The sequence below is a fragment of the Malania oleifera genome, chromosome 12 (assembly GCF_029873635.1).
Source record: "Malania oleifera isolate guangnan ecotype guangnan chromosome 12, ASM2987363v1, whole genome shotgun sequence".
Lineage (NCBI taxonomy): Eukaryota > Viridiplantae > Streptophyta > Magnoliopsida > Santalales > Ximeniaceae > Malania > Malania oleifera.
Genome location: NC_080428.1, coordinates 38,079,976 through 38,094,704, shown reverse-complemented (window position 1 = coordinate 38,094,704; position 14,729 = coordinate 38,079,976). Strand labels below are relative to the sequence as shown.

The 14,729-nt window shown below is 37.9% G+C and overlaps 1 protein-coding gene across 2 annotated transcripts in view; it reads right to left on the bottom strand.

Moving 5' to 3' along the window:
- Positions 1 to 6,735, bottom strand: part of LOC131145192 (probable methyltransferase At1g29790) — a 33,879-nt gene extending 27,144 nt beyond the window's left edge. The window contains exon 1 of one of the 2 annotated variants that reach the window (XM_058094326.1): positions 5,294 to 6,735. In XM_058094326.1, the coding sequence (XP_057950309.1) occupies positions 5,310 to 6,575 (1,266 nt within the window). In that variant the 5' untranslated portion in view covers positions 6,576 to 6,735 and the 3' untranslated portion in view covers positions 5,294 to 5,309. The remainder of the gene's footprint in view (positions 1 to 5,293) is intronic. The other variant, XM_058094327.1, reaches the window with a different exon arrangement.
- Between the last annotated feature and the right edge of the window lie 7,994 nt (positions 6,736 to 14,729).

Genomic DNA, 14,729 nt, shown 5'->3' with positions numbered 1-14,729 from the left:
ATTAAATGAGCCCAAAATTGGGCTTGGGAATCACTCATTTATATAATGAATGATCCTAAACAAAGTCTTCCTAAGCCAAGCTCTCAAGTCACTCATAAGAAGCTAGGTTCATTTGCAGCCTTAAGTAGGAATTGGTTAGTCTAGCTTCTTTGGCTAACTATAACAAATGGAGCAGGTCTGAGGGTATTAGTAATAGGCTGAGGTAAGGCTTTTGAAATATGAGGGGTTTAGAGAGTGGTAAAAAGAGGAGAATGGTTAAGCAGTTGATTAATACAATTCGTCCAGATATCTTATTCTTGTAGGAGCCTAAAGTAGGATAGGTAAATGCCTTTGTTTTTAAGAAGCATTTAGGATTCTAAATTCAAAGAGTGGGTGTCCGTCCCTTCTCACAGGGTGTCTAAGGGACTACTTGTAGCTCAGGATATCAGGGTTTGCCACATTGAGAGATTGTCATTTTGGTTATTTTTCTACGTTGGTCTTGTTAAAGGTACCTAGGTTTTGGAGAATGGTCATTATATTGCCCCACACAGTCTTCTCTACAGAATGATTTCTTCAATGAGCTAGCTAGCTTTTTAGGTTTTTGCAGTCCTTTCTAAGTGACAGAAGGTGATTTCAATCTTATTAGGAGCTCTAGGTATGGTTGTATAGGCCAAGGGGTTGAGGCTGACTAGCAGCACGAGGAAGCTTGATTTTTCATTCAAGATTGTGGCCTTGGGTATGTTCCATTGAGCAATGGTAATTTTACTAGGGTGGATTATGGTGATAGACAAGCGTCTTCTTGAATTGATAGTTTTATATTTACAAGCATTTGGGAAGAATTTTTCCCTAATGTTGAGTGAGAAGTTCTGGTTAGGCCTATCTTTGATCATTGTCGGATGCTCTTAAACTCTAATCATGTTTAATGGGGTCCTACACCATTTAAATTTGAGAATATGTGGTTGACGCACCCTTCTTTTAGGGATAATGTCATGGCTTGGTGGAGGTGTCATGTTCAGAGGTGGGAGGTCTTTAAGGTGATGAAAAAATTGAAACTTGTGAAAACTATGTTGAAACAATGGAATAAAGAGCTGTTTGGGAATTTCAAAAAATTGAAAAACCAAATTTTTTTGAGGTTGAAGGGATGGATAGATTAGAGGAGTGAGGTTTGTTGAATGAGGATAGGTGATGTAGGACAAGAAGCAAGACCTTGGGAAGATCCATGTTGGAGACTATTTAAGAAGAATTGGATTCGATACTTGTTGGGTTTAATTAGTTGTTTATTATGTATTTAGTTTAGTTAGTATAGTATTATGTGTATTTTGGGGGCTTGTTTGCAATATTTGTGTGAAGTAGGGGTTTGTTTGTACTTCATGCAGTTTTAGGGGTATATGTGTAATTTTATATGTTTAAGCTTACTTATAAATAGTGTGTGAAAGCAATGATGTAGGCAGTTATTGATGACTTTGAATTGGAATTGAAGGTGAGTTCCCCCCCTGGTATCTCCTCTCGCCTCCGTTCCCCTTCTTCTTTTCTAATTCTCCCATGGCTGCAGAACCTTGAAGCGGGCCCTGCATCATTTGGTATCAAAGCCCAACCACAATCTCTTTCTTCCATTTCAATTACCCATCTTTTCATTCCAATCTTCTTCTTCCCCTCTTCTTCTCTTCTTCCTCCTCCTCCTCCCCCCCAACTGTTCTGCAACTTCTATCTCCCTCTGCCACTGCTTCTTCTCCTTCTTTCCTTCTCTCCTTTGTTCTGTAACTTATTGCTCCCTCTCAGGTGCTACTGCTTCTTTCTTCTCTTCTTGTTCTCTGGTTTTCTGCTCTGCCACTGTTCTGTTCTCACTCTCTGTTCTGTCTTTCTCACTTCTGCTTCTTCTTTTCCTTCTTCATTCTTCCATCTTGTCTTTTCCTCTATTTCCCTTCCATCATTCTCCCTCTGATTCTTTTCTATTCTGAAATTTCAGTTAAAAAAAAAATAAAAGGAGAGAAAATTAAAAAGCAGTTCTAAAGTTTCTGAACTTTTTCAGAAATCCAGTCGTGTCCCATTTTTCGAAACTCTGCTTTGCAGCCTAGATTCTGCAACAACACCCATACCACCAAAAACAGAAGCCCCCTGAAACCCTTCCCCTCAAAATTTCATCACCAAACGACCAGCCGTGAAGCCCCATAAGCCACCTGAAATTCTCCACCCGCCGCCCCCTTCAAAATCCACTATTGCTGGAGTTTTTTGGAGACATCACCACCACCAATCGACTCACCACCCTTCGAACTACCACTCCCCAGAAAATCATTGCCAGAAAGTCGCTGCCGGAAACCCACATGCCCCACGTGCCAGTGACTGTGAGTGAGATTCTGCTGGACTCCTCTCCAGCTGCCAGGATCGCAAGAAATTCGTCCCAGCTATGAGCAATTGGTGTTTTCTTCTGATATTTTCATTTGCAGCATCATATTTTGGTTCCCAATTCAAAATTGTGCAAGTAAGCGCTATAATTTGCTACAAGAAGCAAGAAATTGCAGCTGCCAACATAAAAAAATCAGGTTTAATTGCTGCAATTTGAGAGTTTTGTAAGTCAATTTGTTTCATTCAGCATGACACTCAAGACCTAAGGTGAATTGAAGATATTTCTTGAAAACTAGGACTCAAGTTTATGGTTTTGCATGATTAGCTTGAGAACCGTGCGCAAGTGTGTTAAGAATTTTTGCAGATATATAGTTGCAGGGTATATAAGTCCAGCAATATGGTGACAAATTATTGGACAAAGGAAGGCCATTTATCATACCTTGGCCACAATTTCAAGCTCTTCAACACTTTTCTCAAATGCAGAGAAAAGGTTTACAAAATCACCATTAATGGAAGACATCCCATGAATGTGGTTTCCATAAATGGAGTCACTCGAATGCAACTTCATCCGGAACCTCACCCAGAGCCTTATAAGATGTCTTGGATTGATAAAACTACCTTACGTGTTCATGAAAGATGTTTGGTTCCTATCCAAATGGGTGACTATTTTGATCACGTTTGGTATGAGATCATACCTATGAAGATTGGTCATGTACTCCGTGATTTTCCTTGATTAGATGATTTGGGTGTGACTCAATGACATGAGAACACATGTCTTCCACTACAATAGGAAGAAAATCATCTTGAAGCATACTCTACCAACCAAACAGGACAAATAATCCAAGGTTAGCAATGATGTCGAAGTTACTCAAATTGAAGACACTACAAGGCAATGGAAGTGTTTGAAGACATCCAAAGTCCTTCAAACATTCCTATTGTAGAGTTTGTCATCCCTGATGAGTTCATTGATGCTAATTCTCAAGTCAAGTCTATGGTGCTACCAATGGAATGTGGTTTCTTGTCTCACTCAAGTATTGGCTTTCGAAAAGTCCAAGTTTACTTCTCCCTTTTAATCCTCACAGATTTTAAAATTTGAGGCCAAATTTTTTCTAACTAGGGGAAAGTTGATGTAGGACAAGAAGCAATACCTTGGGAAAATCCTTGGTAGAGAATAAATAAGAAGAACAGGGTTAAGGAATTGTTGGGTTTAATTACTAGTTTATTATGTATTTAGATTAATAGTTTTAGGGGTTTTTATGTAATTTCATGCGAGGACGCTTTCTTATAAATAGTGTGTGAAAGCTATGTTGTAAGCAGTTGTTGATAAATTTGAATTGTTGATTGAATGTGAGTTTCTGCCTAGTATCTCCTATCCCCTCCCTTCCCCTTCCTTTCTCTCTTCTAATTTCTCCATGGCTGCGGGACCTTGATGCTGCCCCTGCATCACCACGGCAAGCACTAATCTATAGATACAAATATCTGACCTTAGATAGGCTCCTACACACAAGAAAAAAGCACCTTGGGGTGGTGACCTCTCTAACACTTTCGATGATGGTGCACGAGCGAAGGTAGATGAGTGTAGAGAATAGATGAGGGCAGAAAGTCTTACCTCTTTCACTGATGTAATTTCATAAGTAGGACAGATCTAAGCGTCATATTTTCTATAGACATGCCCTAGAAAGGTTTCCGCCCTTCCTTGTTGTGTTGTTTCCATGCTACTTGCATTAGGTATGCAACAGGTGCATGTGGGAACTTGACTGACAGGGCTTAAAATGGCCTGACCGAATAAAACAAGTTGAGAAGGCACTGAATGAGCTTAGAGAATTTGGTTGGGCTGGTAAGAACTAGACCAACCAAACCAACCTTGTTCTGCTTAGCGAGCCCACTTAGTTTTTTCTGGCAAAAAACATGGACTGGAATGAAAACATCCAAGCTGTCTAGCAAGAACAAATATTGAAATTAACACATCCTCAGAAAAGCATTTTGAACCATTTCTGGGACATAAGCTCCATAGACCAATTCACCTGGGAGTGTCATTTCTGCTATACTGTTAAGTGTCAACATACCCACTTTGAGCTAAAATCAAATTTACCCTACAAAAAAAATAATTGGTTGATTGGAGGCCTAGGTCTGAGCTACGTGCGAGCATAATTCGGTGAAAACCGAATTAACCGGCCAAAATTGGCCGGTTCGGTTCGAGTAAAAATCCCGATTCGGTCGGTTCGGTTATAATTATACAAAATTTCGGTTAATCGGTTTCGGTTCGGTTAAGGGTAAAAGAAATTTCGGTTAACCGATTAACCGAATTACTAATTAATTAGATTTTAAATATAATTTATGAATAGAAATTTTGTTTATGCAAGTGCATTAAGGAGTTTAATTAACCTATTTGGATTCTTTGTTCTATGGTAAAATATTATTTTCATTAATAAAATTAATAAATAAGGTATTTAATTAAGTTGGATTTGGTTTTAAAAAAAATTTATAATTGTATTATATTTCTAGCAATTAATTTTAAATGATTTCGGTTAAAATCGGTTAACCGAATTACCCAAATGGGCAATTCGGTCGGGGTCGGTTCGGTGTACTTCGTCAATTCGGTCGGTTCGGTTAATGGTATTATTTAACCGAATTTTTCAGTTAATTCGGTTAATTACCCTAATTTAACCGAACCGACCGTTTACTCACCCCTAGTCTAAGCTACATAACAGGCATAGCTCATCTCCCATGTCATACCCCTTCCTATCCCTCCTTAGATTCAAACGTGGGACTTCTACAATAAAAATCCCAAACTTTAATTAATGGTCCCTGAGACACCCCACAAGAAATGAACTTACTACCATGTTGGTCAACCACAATGCAATAAAACTGTAAAATAAAATTCGTTCCACCTTTTAATAAGAAACTAATTAAGCATTAAAAATTTATCAAGAATACAACAAAAGGATCACCATGAGGAAAAGCCATTTACCTCAAACTCAGCCCCCTCATTTGGACACAGGCTTCTGCAAAAGTGCAGTCAAATAGACTTCTCCATTCTTCACCCCGCTTGAATCAGTCTTACTTGCCGTGGCCCACTTCACCTTCTTGTACCCCAATTTCCAAATCAATGGCGCATAAACCTTCTCAAGATCAACCTTCTTACAGAAAAAACGATCCAACCAAAAATATCCACCACCCCTCAACACCCTATCCACGTCAAAAAACAAGAACTCCATGGCCGTGACTGGTATCCACCGATTCACAGCGTGCCCACACCGAACAATATCCATCACCCCGTCAAACACTGGCAATCGCTGCTGCAGCGGCACGTGCAGTGGAACTAACCCCCTCGCCGCCGCTGCCTCATTGTATGGCGCACCCAAATTCATCGTGGTCGTCACGACAGTCACATTATACATCTTCATTCTCGCCGCAAAAGTACCCGAACCACCCCCAATATCCAGCCCAAGGCGAAGAATGGAACGGGAGGACCTCGCGAGTTCCAGCAATTGGGGAATTGGGAGATCCAGATCTGACTTATAATACATGAATTTTGAAACTTCGAGGTTAGAATCAAAACCCAAGTTCTCGTTGAAACGATTGAGACACGCGAAGCTCTTGCAAGAGTACTTATCCCAGTCAACAGCAGAATCGGGAAGCGAAGAAGGGAAGGGGTTTGAGGGAAGAGAAGAAGGGGGTTTTGGCGGGGTTTTGGAGAAACATCGGCGGCGAGGGAGCGGGTGGCATCCGCGAAGAATGAGGGCTTCGGCCAAGTCGGCGTCGTAGGGGCAGGGAGAGAAGGGAGTGTAATTCATGTAGCGGTGGAGGAGCTGAGAGTGGTGGCGGCAGGAGGAGGCGATGGGGGAGATATGAGCGTGGAGGAGGAGATCAGAGGGTACGGCGGCGGCCGGTGCTGCGGGGATTGTTGGGGCGGCGTTGGGGCGGATGCGCGTGAGGTGGTTAATGGTGGCACGTATGGTGTGGAGCTGGTGGAGGAGGTGGTCGGGAACGGGCGGGGGAGGAGAAGGAGGTTTTTGCAGCGAGGAGGAGAGGTGGTAAAGAGAGAGAATGTTGGTGGCCACCATAGCCAGAAGCAGCAGGAGGTTCAGTCCCATGGTGAATCCCATTGCTAGTTTGCTTTGCTTCACTGATTTGCCCTTCTGCTCCGCTCCTCCTCTGGACCCTCGTTGTATCTTTTCCAAGCTCAGTGATGAGTGGAGGGACCGTGTGTTAGGAGCATAATCTCCTTCGTGAACGTCTTGGTGGAGCATCTATTCCCATTCGTTTCAAGGCCGTCAGATCTCAATCGGACGGTTCGTGGATATCCATGAATGCCCTGGTCTGGACCGACATGCCGACACCGTCCAGCGCGGAGCGGAGGTCACCAAAAAGGGAGTGTTTTTTAAAGTTAAAAAACCTAAGAAGGCACGTGAGCCGGTTTGCCTACTTGAAAGTGTTTTAAAGCTTTTCACGCCAGGTGTTCTTCCTTTGTTTTTTCGAGTTTGTTTTACGAAAATATTTATTAAAACACACACACACACACACAGATGGGTCTATATTTACATAATTGAACTCAATTGACTTTGTGAAAGCTAATTCTTGCCTTACATTACTACCCTGCCCCGCACTCTCTTCCAAAGGTAAAAAATAAAAATAATAATAATAATTATTGAGAACCAGAACCAACTCTCCAAAAGTTGGTTCTACGGTGCCACACCTCATTCCCGAGGCCACTACACAGAAAAAACATAAAAAAAACAAGTAAAACTAGAACCAACTTTTCAAAAGTTGGTTCTAACATGTCACGACGTGATCTACTCCCCTTCGCGCACTCCCTTCCCTACCCTTGCTCCCCCCTGCGTGCCCTGCCCCCCCCTATGCCCACTACCTCTCTGCATGCCCCCTCTCCCCCCCCCCCCCCCTATTTATTCTTCCATCCCTTTCCTTCTCCCTTCCACTTGCCATTTGTCCTTCTCCTTTCTTCTTTTTTTCTCTTACAACCTCCCCCACCACCTTCATCTGCTGAATGAACGTTTTCAGTGATTTATTTTTACAACTGCTCTGTTTCAAGGGTCGGTGATGACACTGTTAGTGAACGTTTTCACTAATTTCTAATTTTTGCTTTGATTTTGTACATTCATTTCATTTGATATTGAGGTATGTTTATGATTATAATATTACAAATTCTCTAGTACTTAATAAAAGTCTTCACTAAGAATACATTTATTTTTTCATATGTTTCCACAACATAGATCCCAGTTTGATCGATTCTTCCCTCCTAACATTGGGGGCTCTTCATCACTCCCATAGGTCATAGGAGGAGGATCATTCTGATGCCTTTGAAGGGCGTCAATGTGCACACACATTAAAGACGTAGTGGCATGCTGATCCTAGAATCATTTCGTGGATTTAACAAGTAGGTTTTTATCCACTATACCATATTCGGTATATTCTGCTTGACCACCATTTGATTAGCACATTATTGGAGCAATGAAGGCTTGAGACTCACACGTTTCAATTTCCTTGCGGTGATGCAACAATAACGTTGCAGGAAGTCGCCATCATTACAAGATTACCAGTTGATGGCAATGCTGTTACGGACACGGCACAACAAGACTAACCCAGCCTTTGTTTTAGACTCCTTGGATGCGACCCCCTACTAGCTGAAGCGGTCGATGTGGCTCCTCCCTATCGATGGCATAGATGGACACTGGCCTACCGAAACTTGATAATAATGCATTGGAGGAGCAAGTAATGCAATACGACTAAGCATACATATTAAGACTCATAAGCGGCTTGTTGTTCGTCAACAAGTCGCAATTCTATTTCTCCTTGATGTTCCTACCTCTCCTCAGCAGATTGGAGATGACGTCTAGGTATAGTTGGGGTAGCGTTGCACTTGCGTGGCTATATAGAGAGATGTGTCAGGTTGGTCGTAGGGGAACACACTCAGTTGGAGGTCCATTGCTCCTTTTATAGGCTTGGGTATGGGAGTGGATGCCCTTCATTGCTCCCATTAGACTTGGCCTACCATATCTTCCTGTTGATATCGGAGATGGACCGTACCTACTTGGTGTCAAGTTAGTATGTGTTTTACTTTCCAACATTGAAAAATTTAAGCATTTTTATGTTGTTAAATAACAAATAGTTCTGTCTAACTTTATGTCAATATAATATATTGTAGGTGATGAACTTCATTTATTGCTTCATGTGTCCCTATGCATACTCTACGATCATATATCGATATGACATTTATATGATGCGTGAGGATTAGGTAATACATCCTTACTATCATTGGAATCGTAAAATGTCATTACTTAATATTTAGTATTGTTTTTACATATATCATTTGCTAGCAGTTTATATGGATGTCGTACACAACGAATATCTATGCAGGACTACCACGTATCTGCTTTAGTGGAGTACAAGTTTGACTAGTTCAAACTACCTTGATCTGCTTTCAAATTATGGAGTGGCACTTATTGGGCCAAGTCCTGCGATAGTTCGGGCTGAGGTAGCTGATTGACCTTCCACCTCAGACAAGGTACAAAATAGATGATCATTATGGGGATTTGCATTATCGTGACTAGCACGGGAATTATAACACCGACTGGCGTATGGACTACACTCATACCCTTCAGATGTGGCAATCGCGACTTGACTATGTCGTACATATACTAACTAAGATTCCACTCCTTAGGCCTACACCTCTATGGCCCGAGGATGGATGTAGTTAGTGGTATCGTTCTATCACTGTTTGCTGCATTAGTAGGACCGCTAGTATGCATATGATAGTGGTAAGTGAATACACTATTCAATGCATATAGTGAACCTATAACTATTTCCAAAAACTCATTAATATTTTTATAACTTTCTATTATAGGAGCATATGATAGGGGAAATTCAACTATTTGACTGTGTGTCGACATGTCCAGCTAGACTAATGGCAGCAACTTGTATACAATTTGTGGCGAATGAAGCTCGACGGACAGCTCATAGGAAAGGGGGGGGGAGGGGGAAGGGGAACGTGGGGTGGGGGAATATGTATTGTCATGGCCTACGATGATTGTCGCCACAGCATAATGTCGCATCAGACGATGACGCTACAGCTACAAAGCAGTCACCACATAGGAGACGTCATGTTATACCTCATCAGAGCCATTGGGGGGTCGTGTTCGAGGTGATGGGAGAGCGTCGGCCCAACTGCTACAGTGCACACAGGGTGATAGGGGAGAATCGATGTAGTAGTTTATACATGCACATACCTCCCCCTAGCAAGCTTCGATTTCTTCTTCCCATATGTCATATACCTACATGCACGCGTCTCACAATCCATATGAAGCATTCAGCAGTACACCGTATGTGTCATAGCCACCTGTGTCTAATATAATACACAAATTATTGTGGCCACTCACTTCATCCCAAATGCACTAAAGAAACCAGGACCATGTTTGCAGACTCTCCTCCTCAAAAATTATGAACACTATAGGAAATATTTGCTGGTTTGCATCAGGGACCACTGCAAATAGTAATTTCCCTCAATTGAGGCTACAAATGATCGAAAAACACATGTTAAAATAGTAGAGTTGTTAGCATTAGAAATATCTCTTCACACCCACTTCACCTTTGTACTAGGATTTGATTCACACATGGTATGCATCCACTTTGGCAGCATTTGATATGAAAGATCCCAATCTCCAAAAACCCTTGCAACTGCCATTTGCTTTGTAAGTCATACCTTTCTATAGGATACATGGTATTAATACTTTGACCTCAGGTGTACCTGCAAAGCTGCAATTGAAACACTAGCATCACTTTATAAAAACTTATATTATTTCATTCACAACTAAAGTTGACTACAACTACGGGTGGTCTTGTGAAAATGTCTCATAGATGCTTGTATAGGGACCTCTGTACTATGTAATTTCAAAGAGTCCATGCTTTCTACATTAATAAGCACACAACCTCCAAGCGCAGCTCTTGTATGCATTGCACATAACAACCTATGTTGTTGGGCTCGATTGCACCACCTTAAAGTTGTGGTGTGTTGTGCATGGTGCATATGCACAGAGTGTATCATATCATCATTTGCGTTGACAATCATACCCTTACAAAATTCTAAGACACCATCCCATTGAGTGCCCTCAAGGGAACTTTTAAATTAAGTTTTGATATCACCAACTTCGACATTGATCATGTACGCTAATGGCGGCACGTTGCATACTCGTCTCTGATACACAGTTGTGTTCTTAGAGGGAAGGACAACTACTTCATGTTGAACCTTATAATCATCCAATTCGCTGACCTCAATTACCCCACCTTCCGTCTCTTCAAAATCCTTCCCTAATTCATATTCTTCTTCTAATTCATGGTCACATTCCATATTAGGTTGCATTGGCTCGACTGTGTATGCCCCCCTTTTGTTCATAGCAATTGATGGAACCATTTGAAAGTCTGGTAAAGTCATAGCTCCAACTGAACTTTTGTCATGCCTATATTCAATTGATTGTCGTGGTTTGTCATGAAAACTATGTCCCACATTAAATCCCTGCAAATTAGTCTCCTCACGTCCAAACTTTGTTGGCAAAAATTATGACTGAAATGATGTACTCAAGGCATCATTCAAATATAAAGTTGTCATCACCTGTGAAAAGCAACCAAATAGCCTACTCATCTTAGTAGTATCATATTCATTATATGATTGAGGATTAAAAAAATGTTTCCCTCCGCATAGTTGAAGTTCCACCCATCCTCCTGCTTCAAAGGATGCATTTAGAAAAAATACCAATTATATGCACATCAAGAAAAGAACTCTACAGGTCCAATGCAATTAGCACATCTGCATCATCCTTTATTGGGACTTCGATATACACTGCATTTCCACCACCCCTTCATTGCGGATATTTCGAACTCAATTCTAACATGTTGTCATTCGGATCAATATCTAATCCTTCATATATTTTTCGTTTGAAATTTTCTAACTTCATCCTCCTTCTAACTCGAATCGCCTTCATTGGCCCTGTATTGTACTCAATACCGATTGACTCATGTATAGTCTTACTATCAATGTATAATAAGACCGTAGTTTTGTTAGCTGACGAACTTGACGCCATTATGAATTTTCAACACAAATTAAGAAATTTAAATTTTCAACTAAAGTAATATTTCATTTCTAAAAAATCAAGAAATTAAATTAACCTTATGTAATTATTATTTTCTTATAAAAATAGAGTTTAACTGCAACATAAAAAAAAAATTTAGCACAATAATAAATATTATAATTAAATCACAATAATATCGAACAATTATTATTTCATATATAAAAACCATTATCTCACAAAAATATATTAATATAAATATATCATAATCATAAACATGCATCAATATCAAATGAAATGAATGTACAAAATCAAAGGAAAAATTGAAAACTAGTGAAAATGTTACTAACAATGTCGTCACTGATCCTTAAAAGAGAGTAGTTGGAAGAGTAAATCAATGAAAACGTTAACTCAGCAGTTGAAGGTGGTGAGGGAGGCTGGAGGAGAAATGGAGAAAAAGGAAAAGAAAGAAGAAAGAAGAAGGGAGAATCGCATGGGAAGGTAGAAAAGGGGGGAGAATAAATAGACAGGATATATGGCACGCGGGGAATGCAGGGAGGTGGGGCATGGGGGAGGGATTTGTGGCGTAGTTTCCGTATGTAATTTACAAGTCAAAACCGACTTTCCAAAAGTCAGTTTTGACTTTTTTTCCCCACATAGTGACCTTTGAAAGGGGTAGGGGGAGCAGTGTTATTAGACAGAAATGACTTTTGGAAAGTCGATTCTGACTCCTTTTTTTTTTCTTTCCACATATTCGCCTTGGGAAGGGGCAGGGGGAGGCTGCCAGGGCAAGAACCGACTTTTGGAAAGTTGGTTCTACCACATTTTGTATTTTTTTTTTTCATACTCAAACAGACTTTTGGAAAGTCAGTAGAGTTCAATTCTATAAATATACCCTCATCTACCCTATATTTGTGTGTTTTCCTTTTCTTTTTAATATTTTCTTAAAAAAGCTCTTGTTTTCCGTGTTATTTTAATTTTTTTTCTTAATTTTAAAAATGTTAGTAAAAAATAAAATATAAAATAATTAACATTTTTATGCTTGATTGTTAAGAAAAATAAAAATTTTAAAATGTAAATGCTAAATTTTATTTTGTTGACAGTTATATTCTTATAAAATATTTTTAAAAGAAACTAAGTTTAATGAAAGAATTGATAAAATTATATTTAGAAATTTTATTTTAGATAGCTTTAGGTTTAATATAAAAAAAAAGTCATTTGTTTAAAAACAAAATAAGCATAATAGTATTATAGATGCAAGATGTTCGAAAATAAAGTATGTAAATTCCTTTTATGTCTTTTACAATTATTGCGAGTTGTCTAACATACTTTAAATAAATAATAACTTAACTTCTAAAAATAATTTTTTTAGAGATAAAATTATATAACAAGAAGTACCTTTCAAATAATAATATTTACATTTGTTTAAAAATATAAGACACTAGTTGTTGACCAATAAATGAAAATAATAATCATTATAAAAATTTAGGTAACAAATGAAAATTTAGAAATTGCAATAAGCTTATTGATATTTTTATTTGAGAATTCATATATTTAGATTTTTTGTTAAATAAAAAGAATGAAAATATATATGTGTATTTATTATATTTTCAATATTTAATTTCATATAAATACTAAAATTTAATATTTCTCATACATCTAGTTTTAATAGTTTTCTTTCAATGCCTACGTGGTGTCAAAATAGTATTTTATGTATATGTTAAGATTGTATAATTTAAAAAATATACAAAATTTAATAAATAATTTTGAATATTTATACTTTAATATTTGTAAACTTAGTTATGACTATATTATTGAATTTTTAAATATATATTATAAAATTTATTAAGAACTATAAAAATATTTTGCACAATATTATTCACTTCCAACAATGTGACATGTATGCTACTATATTAAAAAATCTATGCATAAAAATGGTTGATTTTAGACATATTTAACATTTAATTTTTCTTATCTCTATTATATATATAATACAAAATGATGAGGCCTAAGGAGACTCCAAAGTCGCAATCTTGTATTAGCCTTTTTTTTCCCTTACTTCTCTACCCATGTACTATTCTACTTCCCTCAGTATCATTCCTTTGCTTGTCTTTTTACTCATTGAGAACAATGCTACATTTTAGTTACGGGGAGAGCATTTGCATGCGATATTGTGTGTTGCCATCTGATGAGTTTTAATGTGATATTTGCATGAGATGTTTGCATGCCAGTTTGGTCCATTTTTGGGAAATACTGATATTGAGCTCAGAGCATGCTAAATTTCTTATTTGTGAACGTTACATGCCAATTTTTTTTTTTTTTTTGAGGATATGAAACATGTAGGATGTAGTGCAAATCAGAGTTTAAATTAAAAAAGAAATTTATCCATTTCACTTAGTCTCAACGAAGGAAAGGATGTTGAAAGTTTTGCTACGCACACACTACATAGGTCAGAAGACTTAGAAAAACTACCTTAGATTATTTTTGATTGATGTATACTTCAGTTGTTTGAGACTCTAATGAACGATATCCTAATGGCTTAGAAAGAAAGTGAGAATCTAAGTATACTCCTGAGAGGAGGGTGAATTGGGATTTTAAAATTTCTTTATTTGCTTTATATTGCAAATTCCTTAGTTGATTTTAATTTCAGCAATATTTACTTTTAGTAATTAATTAGCCTTTACAATTACTATTCTATTGATAATCAATTTATATTCAACTCAAATTCAATTTTTAATATTGAAACCCATCTGGTAAACTTCAAGAATCAAGTTAAGATAATTTAAAAACAAACTTCAGCTTTTAATCTTAAACATAGAATTTATTCTTTTACTTCAATTAATGAAATACAATTTTCAGAGATTTGATTTTGTAAAACTTTTAGCTCAAATTATCTTTCGGTTGTTTATTTTCAAAAATCAATATTTTATTTAAAATATCAAACCAACTAATAATTTATAATATGCTGATTTTAAATATTGATAAAAAATAAGATTCCAACAATCCCCAAAATTCAGTAAGATGTAAAGATCATACATGCATATAATAGTCTTGCAGAAAATTAAAGAGAGTACTAAGAAGAGCTAAGAACTAGATTTTTTACAAGGTTCGGCCTGCAGTCTACGTTCTTACTCCAAGCAATCGCTGTGAGGATTCCAACTTTTTTTACTTAGACAAAGTTACAATGTCTCTCCTTCTCAGGTAAAGATACCTCTCTAACAAGAATACCCGTTCTTGCAAGGCAATGATCCAACAATCTTGAATTGTCAAAAAGAATAATACAAAGAAGCAAACTTTGTGTCGTACAATAAACACTCTCAGTTAGAG